Genomic DNA, 14,753 nt, shown 5'->3' on the forward strand with positions numbered 1-14,753 from the left:
TCTATCACGTGAACCATGCAGTGTATATCCAGCCTCACAATTTAGCCTTATGTGAGTGGGCTTTCCACAGGTTTCTGAGAATGCTACTTACATGCTGCCACTGCTCCCTGATGAGAGGGCGGTAGCGAAGAAAGTATTTCAGAGGGAAGTTGTCGATGTCGGGCCAGGTCGCAGGACTCTGCCAGGATACCTCCAGCCGACGAGGATTGTAACGGATCGGAGTTGCTGTCACACGCTCAGGGGGGTCTGGTTTGACTGGGAGGGAGGGAAGAAAATAATCAATCATCATCAGGTAGTGTCAAAATATGTACCTTATTGTAACGTTCTCTTTTCTGCATACATTTTCCCAAAATTTTAAAGTATAACATAGAAAACAAATTGAGTTATCAAATGTTAACTAAATTTGGACATTTTACTTAAATCGATAAAACAACAATTTTTAAAAGTTCAAAATTGTAACGATTAGATCGATGACTAGGAACATTGGAGCTGATCAGCTACAATCACAAATGGACACTAAGCAGTGAAATGACTTATAACCTTGCTGGTAAGAGATGAGTGACAACAATGGTTGAGGCTGGTAACCTCTAAGGAGTCTGAAGATGAGGAATAAATTAAATCTGACAGTCCCTGTAGAACACATACGTGTGAGTCCTGCATTCTGAATAAATGTCCTCGAGAGAGAATTCCATTCAATACCTTTGAAAGATATTAAATAACCTTTTTGTTTGTGAGATCACCCCCATTAGTGAGCACACTGTCCAGTCATTGTATTTATGTGAAATATTCTCTATACCATGTGCAAACAAGATGTTAGAACAGGATATGGATAGTTCCATTTAAAACTCCAGGGCTTGATAAAAGTAAGTATCACAAGATGGCATATGAATTAAACATAGGCTATGGCACACATTCTGACCGAACTGACTGAACAAGACATAGAGATGGATTTGATCAGAGACAGACAAAAGCAGAAAGGCATTGTGAGATGGTTAATCTCATTATGACCTTCCATAAGTAAAAGTGGAAAGAAGAAAGATGAAGAAACAGACTAACTTCTTTGTTCACATAAGATTCATCCAGCAGTTCATAAAAGAAATGAAACGTGCCATTCAGAAAACGGAATCTGCTTAGATCGATGATTCCAGTGACTTTTCATCTGGCCTGAAACACTGTACAAAAGCTGCCTATTGCATTGGTAATGAGTAAAGAGGAAATGGGGAACCATGATAACCTGGAGCCAGGCCAAGCAGAACAAGCCAACTACTCGTGGATTTATCACAGAGCGCAGCAGGCAAAGCTTAATGAGGCGATCTCGAACCAAAGAAAAACGCTCTGTCATATAGTAAACAAAGCACTGCTTAATGTGCGGGACGAATGTTATGAAGTTAACTTCTGTTCGTTTCAGTGTGTTCACATTACAGTTGCTGTGTTCATTCATTACCATGTTTCAACAATCACTGATGCTGGTGTATGTAAAACGGCTTAATTTCCAGAAACACAGAAGCTGCTCAATGTTTATGCTGAGGTGGGGTATTTGTAAATAAATCTTATGTGTAACTTATTTTATTTCATAGATTCAGGTGCTGAGGCAGTTCTACACAGCGGTCATCGAATCAGTCCTGTGTTCTTCCATCACAGTCTGGTTTGGTGCTGCTACAAAAAAGGACAAACTCCGACTGCAACGGACAATCAAAACTGGTGAAAGGATTGTCGGTACCCACCTACCCACCCTTGAGGACTTGCACGCTGCCAGAACTAAGACAAGAGCGTGCAAAATCCTCTCGGACCCTCCACATCCCGGTCACCAGCTCTTTCTGCTCCTTCCCTCAGGTAGGCGCGACCGATCAATGCAAACTACAACTACCAGACATTCCAACAGCTTCTTCCCTCTTGCAATCAACTTCTTAAACACCTAACCTACAATTCCATTACAACATGCTGGCAATTTTTTGACTTGAGTTCGTTGTCACATTTCTGTCGGGCCAATTATATATTACTCGTGCACTCACTGTAGTAGTCTCACCACGCTGCACTATTTGCTTATCTGTTGTTGACCAATACTGGCCACTCATGCCAGAGTAGCATCTGCTCCATTTGCACACTGATTGAGGAGTATCTGCAACATTTGCACAATCAACATTGTCCCAGATTATCGCACTACTCGTCAATTTAAACCGCATACACTCCTTGAAGTCTTGGCGCCCTTTGCACAATGTTCATTGCACCGGACTATTGCATTATTAGTCATTTGAACTGCTCTAAGTGCTAGAGGACTCTGCATCTTTTTGCACAATTGTAAAAAAAAATAATAATAATTTACTGGCATTACCAGATAACAAGCAAACCTATACTGCTCAGTGATTGATTTTTATGTCAATGTCTTTATGTCTCAAAAGTGTTCTCTGTCAATTGACTGTCTGTTGTCGTACTAGAGCGGCTCCAACTACCGGAGACAAATTCCTTGTGTGTCTTTTGGACATACTTGGCAAATAAAGATGATTCTGATTCTGATGAGATTCAGGTCAATGTATATAGTTAAGAATAAACACCTCTCTGCCTCCTTACTCCGTATCTTGCAGTTTATAATTATGAAAAAGACTTCACACAGTGCCAAATGACATTTGAGATTGAGTCAAGATCTTCTACAGGATCACCTTCAACTAAAACTACTCCTCTGTATGATCCAGTGCAGTTGTACAGTTGAGCAATGTGCGCACTACACCTGCAATATTTTTTTTTCCTTGTGTAGGCAGAATTAATTTTCTGTTGCTCGACAACTATTTCAAAGAGTAGTTTAAATCATGATAATGTATCTTCAAATTCTAAACAAAATTAAGACAAGTCTGAGATTTACAGACATGGGTAGCAGTCGACATTTACTATTATGAACAAAAGTCAAAACACACTCCTTTATTTTAGGCCCATTCACCATAAGTCAAAATACATTATATGCTGTAAGTCTAAGGAAAAAAGGAGTAGAAGTAAGTGATTTCTCCCAGTCAAACAGAGAACAAAGGTCATGATAATGATGGGGGAGAATTAAGTAAAAGTTCCTGTCCTAACAATCATTTCCTGGGGTTAAGATTTTGAAAAGTCACTGACGTTGTAGTGGTACCCTTGGTGTCCTTATTGGCAGTGTGGGTTCATTTCCCACTAAACCACAGTGTGAATGTGAGTGTGAATTGTCTGGGTCTGTGTCTGTCCCGTGCTTGATTGTCCACAAGTCCAGGGGTTAGTCTGCCTTTTGCCAGAAGTCTGTTGGGCTAGGCCCCAGCTCGCCGTGACCCTGAGCGGGACTAGCAGTACAGAAAATCGATGAATACATTATTGAAACAATGATGTTGTAGAAAGGCTGATAAAGCTACAAAATTGGAAATTACTGATTTTCCCATCTATTTTCATGTGTTGTAAATGAAATCATCTGGGATCCCGATAATTTTTCTCCATACGGTAAATGGATCATTACACAGCGGCATAATCCAAGTGAGCGGTGATTACGTTAACTGAGTACTCCTGCAATCCTTCAACAAAACATCATCCTGTCATCAAGTCTTTCAAAGAATTGGCACTAATTAGCTCCGTGAGCTAGCTGCCTCTGACAGGGTTTGTCATTTTACCTGGCAGAAACTACGTTCCTAGTTGACGGTTTGTACGTGTTGCTCTTTGACAAAGATAATTAACCTCAATCTCTTCATTCACACACTTGCACATTTTCACTTGCAGGAGAGAGATAGTTGAGCCTGGCTGTTGTGAGCTGTACCACCAGGAAGCTGAGGTGGGAAAAAAAACTAAACATCCACGATGTGCAGGAAACAGTCTGACCAGCCTTGTTTTTGTATGTATAAAACTTGGGCACCAATCACTTCCCTGTAGGTAGTGTACTTATCATACAGTACTCTTTAACTGTCTAATGTGTGTTTTTACCGAATTTACAGTATGTTTCTCTTAAAATTTCTGAACTTCAGACTTCGGAGCCACCATGAACCTATCCTTTCTGCCTCACTGGCAATCACAAAACTAACATGGTTGTCGTTAGATTTGTGATTGGATGAGCGATTGAAACTGGAGAGAGTGTATGTGTGTGTATGGTAGATGGACGGCACAACGTTTATTGGACAACTTATATGATGTTTTAACTGTTCATTTTCTCAAAGAGGTTTCTGATCAACCACCGCTTGGCCACTTTTTAGCATATGAGAAGACGCTACAATATGGTGAATAATAGGGCTTGACTCACCCTCTAAATCCTCATTCGCTATTCGTATTGACTGATGAATGACTCGCGAATCAGAACTGAACTGTTACTACTGTTGTACTACTCCAAAATAATAGTCCATCCATCCATTTTCCGTACCGCTTTATCCTCACAAGGGTCGCGGGCGTGCTGGAGCCTATCCCAGCCATCTTCGGGCGAGAGGCGGGGTACACCCTGAACTGGTTGCCAGTCAATCGCAGGGCACAAACAAACAACCATTCGTGCACACATTCAGACTTAAGGGCAATTTAGAGTCTTCAATTCACCTACCATGCATGTTTTTGGGAGGTGGGAGGAAACCGGAGTGCCCAGGGAGAACCCACGCAGGCACGGGGAGAACATGCAAACTCCACACAGGCGGGGCCGGGATATGAACCCCAGTCCTCAGAACTGTGAGGCAGATGTGCTAACCAGTCAGTCACCGTGCCGCCATTAATAGTCCAAGAAATGAAAAATCAACTGACATGTTTTGGCTGGAGCGGCACGGTGGCCGACTGGTTAGAGCGTCAGCCTCACAGTTCTGAGGACCCGGGTTCAATCCCCGGCCCCGACTGTGTGGAGTTTGCATGTTCTCCCCGTGCCTGCGTGGGTTTTCTCCGGGCACTCCGGTTTCCTCCCACATCCCAAAAACATGCATTAATTGGAGACTCTAAATTGCCCGTAGGCATGACTGTGAGTGTGAATGGTAGTCTGTTTGTATGTGCCCTGCGATTGGCTGGCAACCAGTTCAGGGTGTACCCCGCCTCCTGCCCGATGACAGCTGGGATAGGCTCCAGCACGCCCGCGACCCTAGTGTGGATAAGCGGCTCAGAAAATGGATGGATGGATGTTTTGGCTGCCAAGTTTTAGCTTCCACGTCTACCTCTTGACTTTTTTTTTTGTTTTTGAGTTTAAAATGGCTTACTTTAACCAGACTCTCTCGCCGTACCAAGGCCAACGGTAGAAGCCTATATTGCCTCTCGATGGCTTAAATCCTCGCTGCTTATTGCCTTCAAGCCTCGGAACAAGCTGCCGCCTTTCCAGCTAGCCAGCTAGTACTAGCCTGCTGTCATCTTTCACGCTGTGTTGGATAAACTTTCTGTTTCACCCAGAACATTGGACTGACTCGTTCGTAGCTCCAGTAAATATCATACATAATGTCGAAAATTTAAAGAAAAAAATAATAACCTGACTTTCTTGCCAAATTTCAGAAAATTGTGAAGAGGCGGGTTTTTCTGCAAATAACCGAGGATAGGTTCCCCCAAAAACCTGTAAAGAGGCAAATTTGTGGATGCCAAACCTCAAATATCTGTGTATGATTTTAATGTGCACAAAGACTGAAAGTCATATTGGCTGTATAATAGCAGCTGGCCACAGAGATTTCATTGTTTCAAGTAGACTCTCTGTTCTCCTATTACACTCAGGAGTGCCCAGGGATACAGGTACCTGTGGAACTGCAGTCATTTGCAATAATTGGAAAGGTTACCTGTGATATTAATCTTGTCCACATCCGCTGTCTTTAATTTGTGCACGAAAAAAAATTCCCACCATATTTCACTAAACACGGTGGTTGTTTTATGACATTGGTCTGGTGCGAGTCAGCATCTCTGTGATTTAATGTGAGTGGAGGTTGCCAGACTCTGCACAGCTGCCAGAGGTTATCCCTCTCTCCACTGTAAGCCACATTACATAGCAGGTGGTGATGTGCCGCATGCTGTTTTGTGATGCACTGCCATCAGTTACTGATCTCATCCACTTGGAACAGTTTTTACTCATCTGCGACCAGTAGTTTTACCCAAGTGCTGAAAGCTTGAAAATTAGCCACTGGGAAAAGTAAATTGTCATCGTTTGCAGAGATAGAAAATATCTGAGGTGTGGCTTGATGCCGCCTACTATAAAGTTAAAGATTTTGTTACTGCAAAGCACAAGGTTTCATTCCTTAACAAGAAGTGAAGTGAAATGAAGTGAGCACCGAAGGACCGCAAAAACCAGACTAATGCACTAAAATGTCTCTGAACTACTACAAGACAACTTCATGTGGGGGCTTTAGTTGTCTGCTGCTGTCTCCGAGTGCCTTGCTGTAGCGGATAAGCTCCCGCAATCGGAGGTGCCACAGGGACTCCCAACCACTTGATAACCCCATTCCTCCACGCTGCCCTGCTGTGAGACGGCCACTAGGAGAATGCCTGGTGTACGTCAAGTGGACCTTAACCAAATTAGCAGATTCCCGTCAAATCTTGATTCCTGGCTTCAAAAGACTCCTCCCCCGACCAAAAGGTTGAGGGACCCTCCCTCCAAGAAGACTATGTGGTGAATATTCAAACAGGCACATGAGGCGCCACCCACTGGTGTTGAGAGTAACTGCAAACCTGTGGACACACCTTTGATGTTTGTTAACGGAAGATAAAATGTCCGTTTTGATATCTTACAAACTCTGTAGAAATATTCCAAATGTATGACTTGGTGTCTGTGTCACAGGTGGGGCCGGAGATTGAACCCCGGTCCTCAGCACTGTGAGGCAGACACTCTAACCAGTCTTCCTCTACCGTGCCACCCTCACTTTAACAATAAATTATTATTATTATTTGTCATAAGTAAAAAGGCTTAAATTGGTAGAAGCCTTAATTTTTTTGATAAGGGTGAAACTTCCTCAAGGTGTCCGTCATTAACTGTCGCCACAGAATGTATAGACAGACTAACCCATCCATGTGCACGCACACATGCACCCCTGACATACACATGCACACACATCATCTAATTTCATTCCAGCAGTGTTCGAATGGCCTCACTTCCACCCGGAGTGAATAAGTGCATCAGAAACCATTAAATTGTTTTATTTATTTACGATATGCTTCGTTTTCCCGTAAAATGAATGAGACTCACAAGTTAAACTGCCAAATAAGACTTTTTAACAATACAGTCACTGAGAGCATATACATGCAACCATAAGGGAAAAAAATGGCAAGATAGGAGCAAAGTGAAAAGTAGAGACATATGTATGGAAATGTTAAAGAATGCAAAGAAAAGAGCAGTGCGGTACTGTGCAGTACTTTCTTATCAACCAGTAGTTAAGGGAAGTAGCCTAAGTGAAAGTGCTAATCCGGCTAGCATTAGCATTTTCATGAATCCTGTGTCCGGGATTTGGCAGAGCATGTCATTGGCTCAATTCGCACAAAAATACATATTCACTCACACGCACACACACACACACGCACACACACACAAACACAAATTCACAACAACTGTGTGTTTTATTAGCCATACACACCCATACCTTACTCGAAGGGATACAGCAGAATTGAGAACCGCCAGAAGCACTTCCCTTATCTATTTAAGTGGTGCTCAGTCCTTCCTTAAAGTGAACATATTTCCTCTTCATTGCCTTCCAGCCAGTCTCCTAAGAATTTTAATAATCCTTCTTTTGTGGTATACCCATCCAGTATTTTTACACAGAATTTGCCATGAAGTTTGGCTAAACTGTATAAAAAAAGGATTGTTGTCACATAAATTAAATATAATTTAAACCAAAAACTAATTTTAATCTGGGCAACTTCAAATTTTTCCCCCTTATTTATGCAGTTAAGAGAAGAGGGTGAGATAGATTGTTTTGATAGTTATTAGATGTTGATTTCTTTAATCGTTTTATATTTTACAGTATTACACAAACTGCACATGCAGCAAGCCTACTGACCTTTGTGTGAACTTTACAAGAACCCATAAAGTTTTTCTCTCTTTGTTGGTTTTCGCTGCTTCTTCGTTGGTTATCGCCGCTTCTTCTTCAGGCTGGGCGGATTGTGGGCATCAGGGTTTTGGGTCTGGGCAGTTCCGGGGGGCTGGGGCGTTGGTCCTGGTTCCGGTCGGTTCTTGATTCTCGATGCCCAACCCTACTCACGACGGTCGCTTAACTTGGACTCGCTTTGGCGGGCAATGACCGTTTTTTTGGGTGGCGGCTGACTCCTTCGTTGGGCCCTGTTGGTGGCTGGGGTCCCCATGCTCTCTGGGGGTGATGGCGGCGGTGGGACTTGCTGGGTAGGGGATGGTGGGCGGTGGTCCGCTGCCCGTGCCCCTCCCCTTGGGACTGGTCGGGGCACTTCGGTCGGGTACGGAAACTCCCTGGGTCCTGGATGGTCGGTCCCCTGCTGGATGGGCTCGCTGATTCTTCTGCCATGGTGGAGGGTTGTACTCTAGTGCCATACAGGTGACGAACGTATAGAAATATTATACCCTATCCCGGACGAGTTGGAATTTAGCTTTTTTATGGCAGCTTGTCCACCAAGTTGGTGGAGTGAGACGCTCAGTGATAAACCTAACACAGTGCTTATCTTGTTTTACACAATCTGACATGTATCTGATTTTCTTTTCATGTCAATATGAACGGTACAATTCATTTTTATTTATTTTTTTCCAAATCCGACCCAGTCCTCTTTAGTATGTGGATATAAATTGGATATGGATCCGATGCGAGTGCAGTCTGGCCGCTCATGTCGTGCTCATCTGGCCTATAAATCATCAGAAGTCGAAAACCATCACAGTTGTTCGACAAAACAGACGCGCGCAACAAGTAAAAGGCAGACGAAGGAGCAGAAAATAGTTTTTGTTGAAGAGAATGTGCCTTGGAAGTGATAAATATATGGGGGGACTGGAATGTTCAAGCACAAAATACTTGAAATGGCCACAAATGCATAAAGCGAGACCTACATGCGGGGCCGTATTTACTTCTATAAACAGCACCTCTTGTTGGTGTGCATGCGTGTCACTTAAAGGAGACAATCTGTTCATGGTAAAAGTTTGTTTTTATAATGTGAACGGCTACAGAAAAATATCTAATTTAACAAAAATGTCAGAATTGAGCATCATTTCCTGCAGTGCGAATATAGACTTAGACCTCTTTGCAGAACTGTCTGATGGATAAAAAGCTCTAATGTAGTTATGTAGCAAGACCTGTAGGTGCAAACTAACCTTGCTATAGATCCGTCCATCCATCCATTTTCTATACCGCTTATCCTCAGGGTCATGGGTATGCTGGAGCCTATCCCAGCTAATTGTGGGTGAGAGATGGGGTACACCCTGAACTGTTTCTATACCACTTACCTTGCTCAGGGTTGTAGGGTGCGAAAGCCTATCTGAGCAAAAGGCAGACTGTCAGCAGACTGTCAGCAGTCAATCACGGCACGGAAAACAAACAACTAGCCACACTCGCACACCGCCAATGAGTGGCAATTGAACCCATCCAGCCTGCACAGAAGGTACGCATGTAAACCACAATGTCATCAGTGACTTCCAATTAAATTCCATCCATTTTCTGAGCCGCTTCTCCTCAATAGGGTCCCGGGCGCGCTGGAGCCTATCCCAGCTGTCATCGGGCAGGAGGCGGGGTACACCCTGAACTCCACACAGGTGGGGCCAGGGATTGAACCCGGGTCCTCAGAACTGTGAGGCTGACGCTAAAACCAGTCGGCCACCGTGCCGCCCCAATTAAATTAGTCCAATAAAATCTTGCCATAAATAAGTCTGTTGGATCCAGTAAGGAGACATTTTATTGCAGAGAAAGCTGACAACAGCAAGATAACAGATTGCTGTTGTGGAGACTGTGGCTTAAACCAAGTATTACCAGCAAAGCTAGAACAGACAGGAAAAGACCAAAGAGAAATCTACTCTCGTAATCCATACTGTATTGGTACCGCCTACTTAGAACCCCCAATGATCAGCTACTACAGTACAAATCATACTTTTTAGTATCTGAATTTAAATACAAAATGTATCAATAGCAAGTACAGCAACAAAACCCTATGTACAGATGGTGACCAGGTGGTGGAGAGGGGGCAAGTGAGTTTCTCACTAATGGACTTTGCTTATTTTCTTAGAAAAAACAACGCTAAATTTCCTTTTCAGTTTGGTGACATTTATTTGGCCAAATATTTTCTATTGTCTTTGTCTTGCAGGCACTGATCATTGATGCATATGCAACGGACCATCCTGAGGGAGTGAATAAAATCAATCATCTGCGGTCAAACAAATGCTTCAGAATTTGGGAAGGGGTTGGCATCTTCAATGAGATGACACTCTCTTTTTCCAGTCTTTTTGTTCGCTGCCAAATCTTTGTGGGAAGGATCCCACAAAGACTGTGCCAAATTGGAAATTTAGCATAGTTGGTCATGAATACCTACATATGCTACTTCACTGAGCGGGACTGTATGGCAGAGTGAGTTCCAAACGTTTTAAAATGCCATGTTCAGATAAGCTATGACAAGAAGTACTACAGAATAAATTTGGTGGTGTATCAAAATAACAACATAGAAAAAAAGATTTAGTTTGCTTAGGATTGATACTTTACCTATAGTGGACTCCTCAAAAGAGATTGTGTTAGAGGCTTTCCCCAAAGCGTTGATTGCAGTCACGTTGACTTTGTACGGGAAGATGGAGAACACCTCTGGAAAACGTACATGGCAGCGATTCTTATGGATGGAATCTTTCTGTACCTCCAGTGAACGCTGGTTATGTCTAGAGACAGAAAAATGACGGACAGAAATGAGAAACAGAAGTGTGTTGCAAAAAGCTGCAAAAAAGATTTTCTTGATTGCGTTAAGATCAACACCCCAAAAAAAGATCCACCAGAAGGCTGAAGATACTGACCAAATGATTACCCTTATTATCTTTCAGTCATTCAACTCCTTATTATCACTGTAATAGAGTCATAACGATTTTGCAGTATTAATGAGGACCGCCAGCTGTGCTTTGAGACGGGAGGATGAAAGACGAGGAAAAAAAAACAGGTGATGGAGACGAACCTCTTCAGTCTCCTCCAACTACGAAGTATAATGTAAGAATGGCAGTACAGTATTTACCACAGCGTGTCAAAATCAAGGCTCCTGGGCCAGAAGTGCCCCACAAAGTCACTTTATATTGCTCCAGGAGTTTTTTCCCTTGACCTCTTGAAACTACCTGCATAGTATTCTTGATTTGTGTGGTATAATGTCACTGCCGGCTGGACAAATCGGTATGTAGAAAGTAGTGGCAGCAAAGCATTTTTTCAGTTTCTAAAAGTGCGAGACACAGGCTGAACATCAGGCAGCCAATTTCTTCCGTTCACGGCTGTGCTTTGGCTACCATTTGTCTGGTTTAACTTCAACTTTGTATTGTGAATGTTTTTATGGGGTAGTTTAGCATGTTAGCTAGTTGAAAGCCCTAGCTTGACTGTAATCAGACACAATGATATTTCCCTTTGAGATGTACACTGTACATGTTGGGTACATTTATTGCTGTTCATTTTCAACAAACGGTTTAATGCAACAATATTGTAACCAATATGTACTTGTGGTAATTTAGTTTCACGGTATGCAACTTCAATAAATACTAAGAAAATTCAAGCCTTTCCGTTTGTTGGAGAAACCACATTGTTTGTTAAATGTCTAGCTGAGCTTAGCATTAATCAGCAAGCGCAGTATACTATTCAGAAAAATTATAATAAAAAAATGCAGGGGCATCTATGTAATATGATGTAGTGATTATTAGGTTTCCCACATGCTGCTTACACCAGAAACAGCACATTTTCCATTCACCAGTCATTCACCTTTTTATAAACTGATCTTTTTGCAGCGTTCAGGTCAGCTTAAGGTCTATTAACATCTCTCGTTCGCTTTCTCTGGTCTGAATCAGTTGATGGGTTCAGAAACAATGTCCCTGTGCCCCCTGTTCGGTTCTCGCAGTAAGTACCAAAATACTACAAATTAGTTTTCAATTTTAAAAAAAGTAGAGCGTGCCAGTGTAAAAGCCCCTTTAGTTTTCAGTTGCTTTTGACAATACATCCCTCAAAATCTTGACTGACTAGAAATATCATAGGTATGGTGCAAACACAGCACTTGTTGTTTTAAATTAGGTAAAGAAAACTTTTTATTAAAAGCCGTAGCTATTTTCTTGCATTACAAAATGCGTTATTCAAACAAATTGTTAACAGAAAATTTCTAAATGACTTACTGAACGTCCACTTCAAAAGTAGTGGGGATGTAGGTTGAGTGCTGCTGGTGCCAGCTGCAGTAGAAGCCTTTGGGATATGTATTGGATCTACAGGAGACTTGTGGGTCCCGAGGGGAAACTGCAGTGAAAAAAAAACAAAAACAGAATAGATGGTGATTATTTGACGCAAATAGAATAATTATCATATATGGCTGCAAGGAAGACACAAGATGCTCTCCAATCAATATAATTTGCAGTTGACAACATTATCAGTTATTTTGATGGAGTAATGAACAGTTGTGAGGGGAGGGGGGGGGGGGGGGGGGGGGATTTGGTTGAAAAGTTGGAAAAGAAGAGTAGGGAGGCAAGATTGTATGTGAATAAAAGCAGGATAGTGCAGCGGGAGCGTAACAGATGAATGAGGGAGGTTGTCCAGAAGAAGTGATGTTATGCCAACTCTGGCCTCCCTCGAGATTAGACTCTTTTCTTCTCAGCTAGTGGAGCACACACTTGTCTACCACTCCCTCTTCCTCCCTGCGGCTCTTTGCCCTTTTTCCCAGAGTTATTTACACTACATATAAAATATAGTACTGGCCTCCGTATAGCAGAGATATTTGAGTGGTGACAGAAGATAATTTTATTTGCCACTATAAATTGATCCACAAACCGTTTCACCTGTTTTAAGTGGCGGAAAATTCATTTCACACTTGACTGCTTCATTGGTCACAGTCAGTACAGTATGTTGTTGTACAGTATATGTATGATATAAGAGAGACTATTACATTTTTAATATTATAGATTACACACATTAGGCACTACATTATAAGCACTTGCACAGTTTAATGAGATCCAATTGCATAAAAAGTATGTTTACAAAGAAAATATGCATTAAAAATTCTATTTTTTAAAATTTATTTTAGTGGCTGTGCTGAAGAACTGCTGTATAGAGATGGTTAATGTTTGCTCCAAAAAAACATCCAACCACAATAATAAACAGGTTACAAATGAGTACTTTTGCTACAGTTTCAATCAAAAATGAGCAAAATTACCTAAGCCAAGCATGAAAGTGTTATTTTTTTGGATCCAGCTTATGCTGTTTAGGGTCACAGGGCTGGAATTTATCCCCATTGAGTGAGGGCAAAAGGAAGCAACACCATAGATAGTCCACGGTGGGCTAATCATCAGTCAACCATATGGCAAGTATCAACAACGCATTTAGTCAGAACTGATCCCACACCAGTTTCACAAAAGTCACCTATGTGAACCACTACACCAAGAGTGGCCCCCATTTGAGGAATATATTTTCTATTTTTGCCTTCTGAGTCATTATTAAACTCCCCCCAGCCCCATTATAATAGTAATTTATAAAAGTTATGCATTCCCTTTCCTTCATGTGTTCAGTGAACTCAGAGGTGGCCTGCAAACATAAGGATGGTAAAACGAGCACATTTTTGTTGATTCAACCTTGGCAGACATCCAGACACTTCTGTTGTCGTCCTCGTTGTCAAGGCAGACAATTTGATACAGTACTTATATTGGATAACATTAGCTTGTGCAACTGTACCTAATAAAGTGCAAGTGAGTGTTTACCCTTAGTGATATGTCTACTGATAACAGATCATTTTCCATTATGTTCAGTTACATAACAGAGTTAAAATGTGGGAAGGAGTCCATTTCTCTGTAAGAACTACAGTATTGGGTCATGGAATGTAAGACATGAGAAAAACTGCATGACTAGCTGCGCAGAAGAACATTTCTCTCCCCTGTGGTGCACAAGGGGAGCTCATAATGTTTTTCCAGAACAGAGGCTTCTAAGGTGTGGCCAGATAAAAAGGTGTTCGGTAATGTTCCCAAGAAATGGCTTAACGAGTATCAGCTCAAATAATAGCATTGTTTAGTAAAAGCATATTCGGATAATGTTTTTCTTACAGTATATCTTTGGCATTGACCATGAATTATGCAAACTAATACTGCACTACCCGATGTCCTAAATCACCATAATGCACTGACTTTGGTTTGGTAAACCAGAATTGTTTGAGGTTTGAGAGTACTCAGACTAAGAGAAATGCTAATCATAGTGAACCAAGACAAGAAGAAAGACAAACCCTTGAGTGGAAAAAAGTAACAAAAAGAAGTCAAAAATTTAATATCGAGGACCTTATTTTATACTGCCACAAAGACTTTGTTCCCCATTTGTCAAAGCTTATATACTGTATGTACACACTCTTTTTTTCGATGCAAACACTCTCTTGGTGGGCGGTTATTCAACGGTTTAATAATTCTATATATTATTCCTACTCTTCCTTTTTTCAAAAAGCATTTACATTATTTTGTTCTGTATTTACAGTGGCAAAGCACTGGCAAAGTGCAGGCTAAATACTGTTAAAATACTCTACTGCAGAAGCATTCAATGTAATTAAATTTCAAATTTGTAATTGGTTTTTTAAAAACAATTACAAACTTTAAAAAAAAAAAGTGTTTTTTTTTTTAAAGTTTGATAGAATTCACAACTGACAGTGGGGTGTCTGAGTAATTTCTGATAACGTTATTTCCCTCTCACACC

The 14,753-nt window shown here is 41.6% G+C and overlaps 1 protein-coding gene across 1 annotated transcript in view; it reads right to left on the reverse strand.

The window, feature by feature from the left end:
- Positions 1-14,753, reverse strand: part of cntfr (ciliary neurotrophic factor receptor) — a 220,802-nt gene that overhangs the window by 23,073 nt on the left and 182,976 nt on the right. The window contains exons 5-7 of the mRNA XM_061698710.1: positions 12,212-12,329; positions 10,572-10,738; positions 92-255 (exon numbers count right to left, since the gene is read on the reverse strand). Of these exons, the coding sequence (XP_061554694.1) occupies positions 92-255; positions 10,572-10,738; positions 12,212-12,329 (449 nt within the window). The remainder of the gene's footprint in view (positions 1-91; positions 256-10,571; positions 10,739-12,211; positions 12,330-14,753) is intronic.

Source organism: Phycodurus eques, chromosome 15 (genome assembly GCF_024500275.1).
Source record: "Phycodurus eques isolate BA_2022a chromosome 15, UOR_Pequ_1.1, whole genome shotgun sequence".
Taxonomy (NCBI): Eukaryota; Metazoa; Chordata; class Actinopteri; order Syngnathiformes; family Syngnathidae; genus Phycodurus; species Phycodurus eques.